General features: G+C 53.3%; 2 protein-coding genes across 2 annotated transcripts in view; both read right to left on the bottom strand.

Annotated features, from left to right (window-relative positions):
• Positions 1 to 863: 863 nt before the first annotated feature.
• On the bottom strand, positions 864 to 2,761 carry DUSP28 (dual specificity phosphatase 28). Its single transcript, XM_054205420.1, has 2 exons — positions 1,994 to 2,761; positions 864 to 998 (listed from the first exon to the last, which is right to left on the bottom strand). Exons 1-2 carry the CDS (start codon positions 2,339 to 2,341, stop codon positions 864 to 866), a joined length of 483 nt encoding a protein of 160 aa, XP_054061395.1. The 5' UTR covers positions 2,342 to 2,761.
• Positions 2,762 to 10,653: 7,892 nt separating this feature from the next.
• GPC1 (glypican 1) overlaps positions 10,654 to 15,686 on the bottom strand; it is a 218,508-nt gene continuing 213,475 nt past the window's right edge. The window contains exon 9 of the mRNA XM_054205463.1: positions 10,654 to 14,916. Coding sequence (XP_054061438.1) covers positions 14,699 to 14,916 — 218 coding nt within the window. The 3' untranslated portion in view covers positions 10,654 to 14,698. The remainder of the gene's footprint in view (positions 14,917 to 15,686) is intronic.

The following is a 15,686-nucleotide window of genomic DNA, read 5'->3' on the forward strand; positions in this document are numbered from 1 at the left end:
CCTGCAAGCAGTCTTAGCAGAAGTGATATAGCCTTGTCACTTGCACGCAGATACGGCTGACTTACAAACTGACACATTAAGGCATGAACTGGGCACTGATAGATCTCGTTGGGCTTAGTAGGTAATGCTAAAAGGAGTTAGGATTACTTTTAGGTTGCCAGCATCATCCTCTTCCCCTGACTATTAGCTATTGTTTTTAAAATCATCCCTTTGGTATTCTGGAGAATAATTTCAAAAGCTAAAAAGACATTTAACTTGCATGGTGGGAGTTGAACTCCTTACCATCACCTGTATATTCTGTCCTCTGGATTTTAGTTACTTTTGTGGTGGTATTTTGGTCTAGTTGAACATAAGGTAAATGCAGAACTTGGGCAGAGACTAAGCAGTTCTAGTGTTGGTTTCCCACCAAAGGTTATGTTGTCTCATGAACATGAATTATGATCCAGGAGGTGAGATAGATAGATAGAAATTCAAAACTTCCTTGGTCTGGCATCAGATCTTCTAGTGATGTCACTGGGAAGTTTAATTAAAAACCAAGAGTGAAACCCCTATGCAGTAACTCATTAATTTGTTCAAGACATTGTTATTGTATTCAGTGTCATTCAGAGAAAAATAAATGCTGAAGATACCGTGCCTTTCTCTGATTTGTTTACAGTCCTTCCAACCGTTTCCCGTTTCTGCTGTTTCTCCCCGCTGAGCTGCCCCTTGCCCATGCGCCTTCGATGGCAGTGCTCTGAACGAATTTAATGAACCGTCAGCTCAGTCTGGGGAGTAAGGCATTTTATGTATAGGTGATATATGAAGTGACTTTTTTTTTGTTGTTTAAATCTGTGGCAAACCACTTAACTGTCTTTAAAACATCTTCACACGTTGCTATTTTGAAGTCCTTTGTTCAGCGGATCAGGCTGCTTTGGTATCTGCAAATCTTCTTCGTATCTCTGCAGCTGAGACCAAAATCCTGCATTGGGTTCTGCTGCTGGTCTGGCAGTCTTCACAGCCTGGGAAAAAGGAGAGACATTATGGAAGCAAGGGCGAGTATCAGGAAAACAGATTTTTTTTCCTCTTAGACTTCTGGGAAGATTTACTTTGGTTTTGGTTTAGCTACGGAATAATAAACGGATATTTTGGTCATAGCACTCACTCTCTTCTTGCTAAGGCCTCTTGGCATGTGGTCCCTGTTACAGAATGGATTCGTGGGCAAGACATAAAAAGAAGTGGTTGAATTAGCTGGAAATGCAAATGGCTCTCATAAAGTGTGTCGATACCTCTTGTGTTTAAGATAGCGTGAAACTCAGTGACATATCTGCACGCCTCTGGCTAGTACTGAGCAAAACCGTTATCTAAATTAGAGACTTTAGTGATATACCTACAAAATGGGTGAAGACTAAAAGCCGGTAGCGCATGAGTCATATTTATTGGATGGACTTCCTAATAAAGTTGAGCTGCTATTACTGGTAGCTGGCCAGTCCTGAGCTATTTAGTGTGTGGGGCGGGTGGGGGTGATTCTTTCCTGGGTTGAGCTGTCATATCGGTGACAGGAACAAATCCTGCAAAACAGCTCCCGCACGCACTCACATCCATTTCACTCGTTTGCTTTATGTCTCTGTCTTTAACTTCACTTATTGTTCATTATTGATGATTATGATATAATACGATGATATTAATGATATCACATATCATTAACATCACTTATCACAAGCAAATGATAGGAAAAATGTTGACAAAACAAGCAGCTTTGCGTATCTGTTCCAGGGCTTAAAGCCTATTTTGCATTTGCAATTATATTTGTCCCAGAAACCTCACATTGTCTGAGCTGGGGGGTGAAAAAACTTACAGTGGAATTTTTATTCAAATATTGAATAGCGATGTAACTGCTAATAAACAGGTGAGAGCACCCAAGTAACTCTATGAGAAATCATCATTACTCGTAAATAAGCATTGCATTTCTTACCCAAAAGGCGGCTAACTATAAATCTGGGTATGAGTACAGTACCTCGAAGGCATCCTTGAGTGGGAGCTTTCTGTCTCTCATCAGATAAGCAGTGCAAATGGCAGCTGATCGGCTGCGGCCGTTTTTGCAGTAAACTAAGCACTTCCCACCGCTCTTCACCGCCTCTTCTATAGCGTCGCTGCACTGCTCGAAATAGCGATACAGGTCTTCGGCCGGATCGTCGAACACGGGTATGCGTATGCCCCGGACCTGCTGGAGGCTGGGGAAGGGCTGCTGCCTGGTGACATTCACGCAGAAGGTGACTCCCTCTTGCATGAGCAGCTCCTCGTTGGAGGCTGCCCTGGCATTGCCGATGAGCAGCGAGGAGGTGACCTTGGAGAGTTGGAGCATCGGCAGCCAAGGCCACAGGGTCACCGGCACTGCTGCCCGGCCACAGAGCTCCCAGATGGCCTCCTCCGCGTGGCATTCGGGCAGCGGGATGTGGGGGGGATCGGGGAGCTTCCCCCAGCAGCCTGTACGGGCTGTGCTATATTTATCCCCTCTGAACAGGCTCAGGCTTCAGGCAGGTCCTAGTGCCTGCTCCACTCTGAGATTTAAACAGCTAAAAGCAATTTCAGAGCCCCCGGGTCGTTTAGACTCATAGAATCCTCTAGGTTGGAAAGGACCTTTAAGATCATTGAGTCCAACCATCTACCTGACACTGCCAAAACCACCACTAAACCATGTCCCTCAGCCCCACGTCTTTTAAATACTTCGTAAAACATCTGGATTTGTACAGGTCCTATCCCTGTAGCAGCTTCTTACAAGAAGCTAACACACACACACACACACACACACACACATCCACACACCCCCCCCCCCCGTCCTTCTCACGGAAGGGGTGCTACTGGGGTCAGCCCTGATGCAGTATTGCTCCCATCACCTCCAGCCCATCTAGTTGTCCTTCACCTACAACAAAAGCGTCTTTGGAGTACCCAGAAAATGATTTACCAGGTTATCTAGGTACAGTAGTGCTAATCTTTCTGGACTTCAGTAAAATTGCTGGTGTGTTGCCCGGGCAGAGAGTATCTTGTACGTGAGGGTGCGGACACGCGTTGGGGCTGGGAGGGGATGGGGCAAGGGCCTGGCCAGGGCAGCGCCACATCAGCCGAAGCTGGGTGGGGGCTGGAGGCTTCCCAGCAGCTTCAGCTGAGCTTCCTGACCGCTTTTCTTTCTGCCCATGACACAAAAAAAAGGAGCCCGTGACCAATATTTGCTGCTGGCACAAAGATAAACCTGGACTATCACAGCGGCAGGGCCTAGACTAACAGGATGGGTGTGAAACATAGTGCCAGCCCGTCAGGAATCAGCCGAGAGGGTTGATTTTTTTCAAAAGCTCACTGAGGGTGAGCTTTTATTCCACCGTGGAGGGAGGGGAAGCCGACCTGCCACATGCCTGCCCTCACTCGTGTCAGTAACAGCCTGCCAGAGAGATGCCGGCTCCGAGGCCAAGGGAGGTGGCTCCCTCGCACAAGCACAAAAGCACGGCGTCCCCTCCTGCCACCCATCACACTCCTCACCTGCCCGCAGGCTCTGCCTCTGCGCAGCGCCTCCTTCACCCAGGGCTCAGGGGGCACAGTTCAGGCTGGGTCCCTGCAGCTGGAAAGGAGGAAGCTCAGCAGGAGAGCATCGCCCTGACGCTGCCCACCCCAGCAGTGCCAGAGGGACCTTAGGTTCTCCTGCAGCCATGATTTCTGGGATTTTTGGACCCTGCCTGGCGCTGGCTCTGGTCCAGCTCAGCATTTCCATGGCAGCCCGTGACTTTGTGGCTCAGCACTTCTGTAATCACTGCTGGGGATTTTCCTGATCGGACGGACGCGTGTTGGTTCCCTGCACTGTGGAAAGGAGCCAGCTGCTGCCTGCCCCTCCTCCTCCCACCTGGGACATGGCAAAGGCTCTTCTTTCTTCTGCCTGCCCTCATCAGAGGGCTTTCTTGGGCCCTTGCAGAGGTCCCTGGGTGGTGGTTTATGGACACACTCCAGTTCAAACTTGTGTGGAAGGAGAAGCTGCTGGCATGACTTGAGACACCACAATCCCTTTGCAGCTTGCAACACTCATCTGCTCACAGAGCCATTTTGGCCATGCTGTGAAGGCCAGCAGTTTCCAAACCCGAGCACACCACAAGCCAGCACTATCCTGGAAACCGGCACAGTCCATGATGAAAATTCAGTGTTGCCTGAATTCCTCTGCATGGCCCAGCGCTCCGCTAATGGCATGACTGCATGCTGGGGACACAGCTGACAGCCCCGTGCCTTGCTTGATGCCACGCACAGTCATGAGGAGCAAGAGCAGTCGAGGAGGGCACTGGGAACAACTGCTTTGGAGGCATCAGTCCCCAGCATCTGCCAGCACAGGCAGCCCTGGCAGTGGCCGGCTGGGTCAGCTGAGGGCCACGGGCATGCACACACTCTGGAAAGACAATGATGCAGCCAGAGCAGGTCAGGGAAGCTGTGGTTTCTTTGCAAGGTCCAAGTCCAGAATCCCTGGGACCCGCAGTGGAGGAGCAAAGGCCTTGGGGAGGTGATGCTGGGGAGATGGCCTCTAGTCTCAAAAAGGCTGCTGGCTTCCCACCGCCATGAGATGACACTGCCTCTCTAAACCCTCACAAGTGCTCTCTCATCACTCCTAGCCCAGCCTTCTAACGAGCAGGTGCTGCCCAGCAAACCTTATAAACCGCCCAGCTTTTTGTGAGGGCAGCAATCAGAACGCTTGAGCAGGGACTGGTTCTTGCCAAGCTGAAAGCTCAGGCTTTGGGGCACCCCCAGTGTGTCCAAAGTGCAGAATGTCACAACTACCTGGTAAAGTGAGAGCTGGTGGGACTGGAGCTCCCATCCAACCCAAGGGGCTGCCCAGGTCATGGTCAGCTGAGAGCGTGTGGTGCTGGCAGGAGCGCTGATTTCAAAGGGTGAAGCGCAGCAGAGGAGAAACAAAGTGCTTACCCTCAACAGATTTCCTTCCAGGGTGTCCTTCCCTGTCATCATATCCAGAAAGTCATCGTACTGTTTCATTTGCACTCATGTGTCTTCAATGAGGAGCATGCCTACGTCCCTCAGGATGTACCTGCTGGTCTTTCTCTTCCTGATGCAGTGGGAGAAGAGGGACATGGTGTCCCACCTCTCTCTTTGGACACAAGGTGGCTGCAGGTGTCTGAGCATACCACAGGGGCTCCAGTACTTTGCCACCAGGAAAACCCCACAAGAAGGCCCAGGTCCATTATTGCAGCTGCCCATCAGCAGGCTGTGATTGAGTGCCAGCAGCTCCAGGACACTCGGATGATGCAACACAGAGGTGACACAGCTCTGAGCTGTGGCTGGAGACAGCAGCGGAGAAGGTCCCAGGGCCCTGTCTCCCTCCAGGCGGTTTTCATGCGTGTTGGCTATTCCACCCACTGTACACAAAGGGTTCATTTTTTGGACTTGCTCCACAGCCGGTGATGAGATATGAGATGTCCTGTTGCCCCAGCCATGCAGCAGGGGAACCTGCACCACCACCCCCCCCCCCGCCCCCCGCCCCTGCAGTGGCCAGAGCAGCGAGGGCTTACCTGGAGGTCCTACCTGGCACATACACCTTGTCTGTCAGGCTGTGGATACCAGCAATGTTCCTGGCCAGGCAGAATACTGCACAGTCAGGTCACTGTCCCCAACCTGGACTTGTTCAGGGACGGCATTGAAGGAGCTGAGGGTGGGAATTCGGATGCCTTGAAAGCAGCGGAGAACAGAAAGACAGAAGGGGGAGGACTGACTGGAAGGAAAGCACCGAAACTGCCCTGCCAGAGCTTTGGAGAGGAGCTGCCACATTCCTGCACTCTCCATACAAGTTGTGCTGGAGCCAGGGCAGAAGCAGCATCCTCACCCCGGGGATACAGACCACTCCTGCACAAGGCTCAGTTCTTCTTTGGCTGCAGGTCCCTGCTTCCCAGGGAGGTGAAGAGCAACGTCAGACCTGGGCCCAGGAGTGACTCCCGAGCACCCCCCCACACCCCAGAGCAGAGAGGGGCTGGAGGGTGTGAGCCCACCTTGTGCAGCAGGAGCTGCTCTTGAACACAGGCAGCCACAGTGTCCCAGTCAGCAGCTCTCACTGGGAAGCAAGTGAAAGCTGGGTCACTCCCTGCGTCCAGCAGCACCCAGCTCGTCAGCTCACCCCAGCTGGTGCTGTGGAGGCAGATGGAGGGTCACAGCTGCCCCCAGCCCCACTACAGACATCCCGGAGAGCAGCACAGCACCAGGTCTAGTCCTTGCGATGCTCAGCTGCATGGAGAGCCTTGCAGGGGGTGGGTGTCCTGGCACTGTGATGCAGTGATGTTAGGTTATGGCCACACATATAGACTCACAGAATGGTTTAGGTGGGAAGAGACCTTAAAGATCATCTAGTTCCAACTCCCTGCCATGGGCAGGGACACCTCCCACTAGACCAGGCTGCTCTAAGCCCCATCCAGCCTGGTCTTGAACACCTCAGGACTGGAGAGGTCCATGGCAGGTGAGAGGGCCCGAGCAGTCACTCCTGCCAGCTGGGCCCAGATGGCAGAACAGGGCTGTAGTGACCTGCCTTTGGCTCAGGGCTGTAGAGGATCTGCTCGAGTGCAGCCACCTTGCTATGGGGTGGCTGGAGGCTGTGCTGCTCTCAGAGCCTTACTGAAACCTCGGGGTCTCTCTCCAGTCCCAGACCAGCCACTGCTCCCATCTGCTCCAGATTTCATAGAATCATAGAATGATTTGGGTTGGAAGGGACCTTAAAGGTCATCTAGTTCCAACTCCCTGACCTGGACACCTCCCACTAGACCAGGCTGCTCCAAGCCCCATCCAGCTTGGCCTTGAACACCTCCAGGGATGGGGCAGACACAGCTTCTCTGGGCAACATGTTCTAGTGCCTCACCACCCTCACAGTAAGGAATTTCTTCCTGATATCTAGTATAAATCTATCCTCATTCAGTTTAAAACCGTTACCCCTCGTTATATCGCTCCACTCCCTGATCCAGTGTCCCTCCCCAGCTTTCCTGTAGGCCCCCTTTAGGTTACTGGAAGGCTGCTATAAGGTCTCCTTCTCTTCTCCAGGCTGAACAAACCCAGCTCTGTCAGCCTGTCCTCATAGCAGAAGTGTTCCAGCCCTATGATCATCTTCGTGGCCTGGACCCATTCCAATAGGTCCATGTCCTTCTGATGCTGGGGGGCCCCTGAGGAGCTGGTCCCAGTACTGACCCCTGTGGACAGCCTTACCTTGGGCAGTGGCAGTTGGCATCATGGTCATCACCACCACCCCCACCCCCCCTCCCCCCAGCCCATGACCCAGAAGCCCATTCTTGCCCCTGTGCTGCTGGTGGGACACTTTCCCCATGGCGAGGGGCTGTGGAGAGCTCAGACCTTCCCTGAGGGGCCTTGTGGGCTAGCGTCTGGCCTCCTGGGCTGTTATCTGGCCTCCCTGCACCCTCCCTTCCCCATGGTGAAGCTGAGCAGCCCTTGCTGCCGGCAGCGGCCGGGCAGGGGGAGAGGTCTGCAGCGAGGGGCTGCCCCACAGGGTGGGCAGGGGCTGGAGTGCTGTGGGGTCGGGGGGCTGAGCCATGGGGGCCTCGTGTTGCCTTGGCAGGTCTTGCACCCTGTCTGCTGGTGGCGGTGGGGGAAGCCCCATTTGCCCCGCTGCACTTCGCCTGGCCTGCGCCCACCACGTCTCCCAGGACCAGGGGTGGGAGCTCGCGGCTGCTGCCTGGGACAGCCCCGGGGCTGCTCAGGGGAAGAGGCGCAGGTGCCACAGACCCACCCAGCGGGGAAGGATGCAGCAGCAGCCCAGAACTCTGGTCGGGCATCACTGGTACCTTCCACAGCCTTTCCTGCCCCTAGAAGGGCCGCTCCTGGCCCCCTTTCTTCATCAACCCCCCCTTTCCTAACGGGTGACTTCAGCTTATGGAAATTACTGGGGGAAAAATCTCTTCCATAAGCAGCAAGTAAAGGAAGGAGCAAGTTTGCGTAGGCTGTGATTGCCTTAGTTTGTATGGTCAAATTGCCATTGCTTTATAATGAACTGCTTTCGGCTGTCCCTTTCTTCAGCTTAGAATCACAGAATCACAGAATGGTTCGGGTTGGAAGGGACCTTAAAGATCACCTCGTTCCAATCCCCCTGCCCTGGGCAGGGACACCTCCCACTAGACGAGGCTGCTCAAAGCCCCATCCAGCCTGGCCTTGAACACCTCCAGGGATGGGGCAGCCACAGCTTCTCTGGGCAACCTGTTCCAGTGCCTCACCACCCTCAGTAAAGAGTTTCTTCCTCATATCCAATCTAAATCTCCCCTCTTTCAGTTTGAAACCATTACCCCTGTTCTATCACTACACTCCCTGATAAAGAGTCCCTCCCCATCTCTCCTGTGGGCCCCCTTTAAGTCCTGGAAGGCTGCTATAAGGTCTCCCCGGAGCCTTCTCTTCTCCAGGTTTAATGTAGGGCTGATGTACCGAGCAGCGAGATACTCTGTACGGCCTTTCGTAGTAACTAATGCTCCCTGTGTCTCCCAGCATCTGAGCTACCGGTGTGTGAGAACCTGGGCGCTGCCTTTGGCGCTGCCGGGCTGCGCTCAGCGGGTTCAGTGGGCGAGGGACCCTCTTCCTCTCTTTCACCACACCCGGCACCTCTGGCTCCCTGCTGTCCTGGACCCCCCTCCTGCCCCACACCCCCTCCCTTGCCCCGGCTGCCAGCGGTGGTGCTGGGCACTGGTGTGTGTCTGACCGGGACGGAGAGGCTGCTGTTTCCGAGGGGCACCGAGCTGGGGCTGAGCTGAGTGCTCCGTGCCAGCCCCTCTGCCCCATGTCCTGCACCAGCAGGGCACAGGGATCCCCATCACTTCCTCAGATGTGCTCCTGCTGTGCAGTATCAGCTCTCACCATTAGAAAACCATATTTCACTGCTTTGTTTTCCTTCCTGGGTGCCTGCTGTTGGCTTCTGTGCGTCATACTTGGCTTCAGTGCAGCCCAAAAACCCGTTAAAAGACTCTGGCTAATGGCAAGAACACTCCTCCCTTTGAAAAGTGCCCACTGTGCTGAGTTTTCCCATCACGCCTGCTCTGGTTACCAAAACCATGATCTTTATTTCGCATGGCATCACACCCAATGTGGCATGAACCCTCCACCGATCCGTATGGGCGGCAGCAGCCCAGCAGATTGCTCCGGGATTTGCCTGGTGTCACCTACTGGCTTACAAGTTCCCTGCCGCTCACGTCCAGGAGGCCCCTGGGTGCCACCATCCCAGAGCAGTGTTGTCCCATGAGCACCAACCGATGTCACCGCTTCCGTACCCGCGCTGCCTCTCTGCGAGGCTCGGGATGTTTACTAGCTACCTGCCAGCAGCTGACTTGAGGACGGTCCTTCATGCCTGAAAGGTTGTCCCTTCCCACCAGCCTGCCCTGTATCGTGTCACAGGGCAGAGGAGGAAATAGGAACAGGGTAGTTATGGTTCGCTGGAGAGTAATTGTAAGCTAAATGCCAAAAGGAAAGAGATTTGCCTCCTCTGCAGGAAGATGGTTGAACTGCAGGATAATGGTCTCCCCCCGCCCCCCGGCTAGAAAAGCTCTGATGCCTCAGCCCAGCGTTTGCTGGGGGCCACTGGGGTGTTTCAGGTCTTGGTGCCGCTGCCGTGCACCGCTCTGAAGGCCTGTCCCCGCCGGCTTGGTGAGCTCCTTGTAGGTCAAGGGCTGCTGTTAGAGCCCCTGACGCCTTCCCTTCTCGGGGACACAGGAGCTGAGCTTGTAGCATGCCCTACGCCTTCCGCCAGCTCTGAGCAGTGCAAATATATGGCGTTCAGCGGCATTCCAGACCAACGGGAATGTTTTACAGCACAGGGGAGGCAAAGGAGGCGACTGGTCTGCAAACAGCTTCTCCTAGGAGAAGGCCAACATTTCTACACTTGTCTGTATGTACATAAATGTGCGCACGTGGTGCAAACAGCTGGAACTGCAGGACAGGAAACCAAAGAAATACCTACTCACTCAAGGGTATCACTCAATTTATTAAATTTAAGTGATATTTGCTTCCAGGCAGATAGATACACTTTTAGTAGTTCCCAGTTATCAAAGCTCTTTCGACACTCCGTGAGCGGCATCGGATGCGTTGCCTTGACTCCCGCATTCACCCACGTCTCAGAGCGGAGAGGGCAGAGCTGAGGTTCAGACCTTCCTGCGGCACCAGTCCCGTCCCCAGCACGCGCTCGAGACCAAACCTCCGCGTCACAGAGACGGCCCAGCGTCTGCTCCGCTCGCTGCCACCCCTGCCAACCGCTGCAGTGGTACGCGGTCACGGTGAATAACTAGGACGACATTTTGTAATGACAAAATAGCAAGGGTAGTTCTGATTCCTCGCACTGTTATGCCATGACTTTTTTGTGCATCTCCATGAGGAAGAGAACACTCAGCGTACTTGCTTTGAGGAGTCAAACCAGGTTGCCCTTGTTTCCGCGCACATCCCCGCCATACAACCCCGGCGGTTGTCCCTCCAGATTACGCAGGGTTGGATGCAGGCAAATCCCTATCGCCAGCATCGGCGTCAGCCCGTTCCAAACCTTGTGGCTGAAAGCACGATTTCATTCCTTGGTCATTCCTGACCTGGCCTTTATCTGTGCCTTAAGGGGGAAAAAGAAAGAAAAACTCCAAGCTCAGCTTAAATAGAGAAGAAATAAAACTGCCCTGTAAATACAGATTGAAGTCTCCAGCCTTTTTATTTATACAAGGATTCAAAGAACATATTTCAACTTTAGATAAACAGTGCAAGAGAGTTACAAGTACCTTGGTAACAGAAAGAAATAGATAACTGTCCAGCTATGCCAATAAGTGAAATAATTCTTACTTCTGCAGATAGAAATGCATCTGTTTAAAGCAAAGGTGGACTTTGGATACTTTGCTATACCTTCGCCCCTACCAAGCCCACCGGAAAACAACAGGCAGTTTGTCATTTGTAAATGATAAGTAGCTGCGCTCTCAAAGCCTTTTGAGACCCTCGCCCTTAGTTAAAACATACACGTTATGGCACGAAAGAGCAGGCTGAAAGACAGAGACACTTGGAAATCCACCATTTCTAGTTCTCCCCTTTCCAGGGACAGGGCTCCTCGTTAATATTTTAGACCACCACACCCCCCCCACCCCTCCCCCCGCATCCCTGTGAAGTTTGAGGCCTTTTCAAACCCAAACACCACGAATCACCACCACGGTAACATCGAAGCGGATGTTCCTCCCCAGCCACCCCCCCTTCCCCAGAGCTCCCCATCCACGTACCCAACCCACGGCAGCCGCCAGCCCCCACCGTGGCTTCAGCCCGCGGCCCGCCACCGCCCTGGGGAGGTTTGTCACAATTGTTCCGAGCAGGTACAGGTAGCTCAGGAAATGTCATTTATAAGCACTGAAAAGGCCACAGGCTCCGTGCCAGCCCCAGCGCCAGCTCAGGGCTTGTCCGGACCTGGGCTGACTTCAGCTTGTTGACCCATGCCAGAACTCGTCTAGTTGCCTAGCCATCGGGTAACTATGGTTTGCTTTAGGTTTGCTTTAGTTTAGAGCGATACAGAGGCGATACCCTGGGGGGACTCGGCCACCTCGGCTCCACAGAGGGAGGTGGCATGGCCAAGCGCGGCCCCGGGCCACCCAACTGCAGGTCGGGGAAACCGCTTCGGAGTAACGAAGAGAACAGAAAAACTGAATAACCGGGAACTGATGAAAAGCAGCAGCGTAGGCGGACTGTGTGAAAAAGAATACAAAATAAACCCAAGCGGACCCGGGGCTAAGGAGAGAGGAAGCGTCAATGCCAACGTCCTGCACCTCCTGGCAAAGAGAGAAGAGCCCCCAGCGCTGCCCTCGCAGACCTGGGGCTGCCCACCACGCGGGGACAGCCCCGCTCGGTGCCGGGGCCACCGAAGCGTCATCCTCGGGGCCCAGAGGGACACCGAAGCATCAGCTCAACCCCAGCCAAAGCAGGGAGGGATATCAGGAAGGATTTCTCCTGCTTAACGGTTTCTACTGTATCCTTTGAGGCTTTGCCTTATTAATTCAGACTATCAGGTTTTAATATCGTAACAGGACCAATAATTTGGGCTGTTGTTAAAATATTCACTGGACAATCAGTAAATCCTCGGCTTCAGGTTTAAGGTGTGATCCCCCTGGGGCCCGTAAGAAGCTTTTGAGGGTAACAGGCTGACAGCAAACGCTAACTGCACAGAAATGGAAACGACAAGGACTTTCCTTTCAATCTCCCATTCTGCAAAGCAAAACATTGACCTCGGCAGTCATGTGTTAAAACTCCAATCCAACCCAACCGGTTTTTGAAGAGGGTACAACGTTTCAATGCCCCTCTCCCCTTTTTTTTTCTTTTGCTTTGGATGTAAAGTTTCTGCAGGATTGCTCGTGGGGATTTCTTTAATGGAAGGCTAAATTTGTATTGGCATTTCTGGTAAAAAGAAAAAAAAAAGACTCATAAAAGTAAAATGTGGAACTTGCCATACTTCTGGAAGTAAATAAATCTGTATAAATCCATGAGTTGTATTTATCCACTCCTGGGTTTTGATGGGTCTAGCGGTGCTGTCTGTCCTTTAGCCACCGTCCAGCATCCCGGCTTTCATTTCTGAAACCCAGCCGGGTTAGATCAGAAGGCGGTGAGCAGGCAGGACGGATACCGAGTCAGTAACATCAGTCACCGCGACTTGGAGAAGCCAGTCAAAGCTGGCCTGAAATCTCTGCCTAGTTCAACGAACCACGAGTGTCATCACCTGGCCCCAGGACGAGGTGGGCAGGAGCCAAGGTCCCCCCCGCATCCGCCTGAGCCAGCTTTTGGTGTTACCTTGCTCATGGTCTCGTTTTCCCTTAAATTGCACATTCTAGAAACTGCTAATATTAAAAATGTTTGGTTTTTTTTTCCCCTTTCTTAGAAAACAGCCAAACCCCAACCCCACAATGTTTGCTCAGCCCGAAGGCACGTCTCCTCTGGCAGGGCAGAGGAGAAATGCTCAAACACGTGCTGTGCAGACCAGAGAAGCAGGAGACAGACAGACCTCTGCCCTGCCTCTCGCCCGCGGTACAAACACATCTGAAACCCAAACCCAACCCGAACGAATGAAGCCCGACCCCTGGACGTGCTCATGGCCCAACTGGTCACAGTGACTGTGTTGTATCTATCACATCTGCTAAACCTACATCTCCAGCTGACGCTCGCCGTACCTGGGAGGTACAGAAGCCATCTGGAAGCCCCGGAGCACACAGCCCTACAAGCACAGACACTCCTACAGCTACGTGAGGATATTTATATCGTTTACCAACCACCCCTAATCTCAAAACCCAGCACGCATCCACCCCACCAAGTATTTTTGGGTTGGGGCAGCCGTCTGTGTCACCCAGCGGCTGGTACGTGGTGGGACAGGGTGGCAAATGGTGAGCCAGGCCCTTCCCTGTCTCACCCCATCCCTGCAGGGTCAGGGAAGGTGCGTGGGAGGATGGGGAAGATACAGGGAAAGCAGGAATTCACTGAAAAAACCTACAATGCAACAGGAACAAACGCCAAAAGAAAAAATATCCCAAACAAAACGTGTCCCATCCCCCCGTCCTCCCTGGTAGGAGCTACCTTGAGTCAGTCTCCTGGGCAGGGACCTGCCCAGGGCTCATCGCCACCAGCCCCCTGTGCCCTACGGCAGCTGCCAGGCGGTCGCTCCCACACGTGCGAGCTCTCACAACTAGTCACAATGCTCCAGGTAGTAAAAAGTCCCTGGTCTTTCTTATCACCAAAACAAAAAAAGGGATTCCCATCCAGGGCTGGGGCCACGGGAGGAGGAGGAGGAGGAGGAAGCACAACTGTCTGTCAAGCGGAGAATCCCACTGTGCATGTTTTCATCTCTCTGTTACCTACGACGGTACTGCACTGCAGGTAGAAATTGGACCATTATTACTTGGGTAAAAAATGGCTTTCCAACTAGCATGCAAAGAAAAAATACCCCAAACCCCAACCCCTAACACTCATTCCCAGTCACTTAGATGTAGGAGACCTACATTTCAAATTGTCGTCAGCTACGAGCTCTAGTCAAGAAACCCACTTGTGACCTTTCCAAAGAAAAAGGGAGTTCTGCGTTTTTTTTGGGTCCAACAGCCAAACTGTTCCAGTTCAACCCACCAAACCTGCTCAGGCTCCTACGTACGCCGCTGGAAGTGAAGGGCCACCTCTGCCTGCCTGGGAAGTACAGAGAAAAAAAAACCGAAAGAGCCCCTGAATGCGGCCCTCGAGCCGCGCTGACGCTCTCCGTCTCTCCGCGTTAGGAAGCGGCGTTGCTCTCGGCGACGTCGTGCTTTCGGTCAGCAGCGCTTGGGGAACAAGATCAGGGCAATTGCATATTCCACTGGAGGCAGCAGAAGAGCTGCCCTCGGAGGGGCCGGCCGGGTTGGGTTTCCCCCGGCGGCCTCTCTGCAAAGGCTTGGTTCAGCCCCGAGAGCCAGGTCGTGGCAATAACAAAAGTAAAACAATGAGGTACGGAAAGAAGGGCCCAGCATTGGGGAAGAGACCAAGAAAGAAGAAAACAGCTCGAGCACTGCCAGAAATAGCAAACAACTGAAACCTTTTTCTCCTCCCTCTTTTTTTTTTTTCCTTCCTTTTTTTTTTTTTTTTTTTTGCCAAGGTGAATTAAATATGTCCTTTTGTTGGTTGGTTGGTTGGTTGGTTTTGGCAAAGTGAAGCCCTCGGCCGCAGTCTCTTTCCTGGCTGTGCTAGTGAGTTACCGCCACAAGTGCTGCGCGGCAATGAAAGCCACCGAAAGGAGGAGGAGGAAGGCAGAAGGCAAAGATCTGCTGCTGGCCCCATTGATGCCGTGTCCAGACTGCTTAGGAATAGCGTGCGTTTCTGGCTGCCTGGTGCTGGGGCTCTTAGAAAGTCTTTTGCCACAGACGTCGTCAGGACAGCTATCACCACTCCCGGAGCCACTCATGTCGTCACCTGCGCAGAGACAAACATGGCGTGAGCCCCGACTGTCAGCCTTATGGTGGGTGACGTCCCTGCCTTCCCCTTGCTGCAACCCTGGGGAGCTCTGGCCACCAGCCCTGCCCTGGCCACCTCCTCCTATCTGCTTCCCCCACTATGGGAGGCAAGCCCATACCTGATCTCCAGATGACTGCCACCAGCCGCTGCTGCAGCAGCTGGAAACTGCTGGAGCCCCTCTGCTATGAGGACAGGCTGAGAGAGTTGGGGCTGTTCAGCCTGGAGAAGAGAAGGCTCCGGGGAGACCTTATAGCAGCCTTCCAGTACCCTAAAAGGGGGCCTACAGGAAAGCTGGGGAGGGACTCTTTATCAGGGAGTGTAGCAATAGGATGAGGGGTAATGGTTTTAAACTTAATGAGTGTAGATTTAGATTAGATATTAGGAAGAAATTCTTCACTGTGAGGGTGGTAAGACACTGGAACAGGTTGCCCAGGGAAGCTGTCAATGCCCCATCCCTGGAGGTGTTCAAGGCCAGGCTGGATGGGGCTTTGAGCAGCCTGGTCTAGTGAGAGGTGTCCCTGCCCAGGGCAGGGGGGTTGCAACTGGATGATCTTTAAGGTCCCTTCCAACCCAAATCATTCTATGATTCTATGAAACCTCTGGAGCAGATGGGAGCAGCGTCTGGGCTGGGACTGGAGAGATCCCCCGAGGTTTCAGTAAGGCTCTGAGAGCAGCACAGCCTCCAGCCACCCGGCAGCAAGGTGGCTGCACCTGAACAGATCCTCTAC

The sequence above is a fragment of the Rissa tridactyla genome, chromosome 6 (assembly GCF_028500815.1).
Source record: "Rissa tridactyla isolate bRisTri1 chromosome 6, bRisTri1.patW.cur.20221130, whole genome shotgun sequence".
Taxonomy (NCBI): domain Eukaryota; kingdom Metazoa; phylum Chordata; class Aves; order Charadriiformes; family Laridae; genus Rissa; species Rissa tridactyla.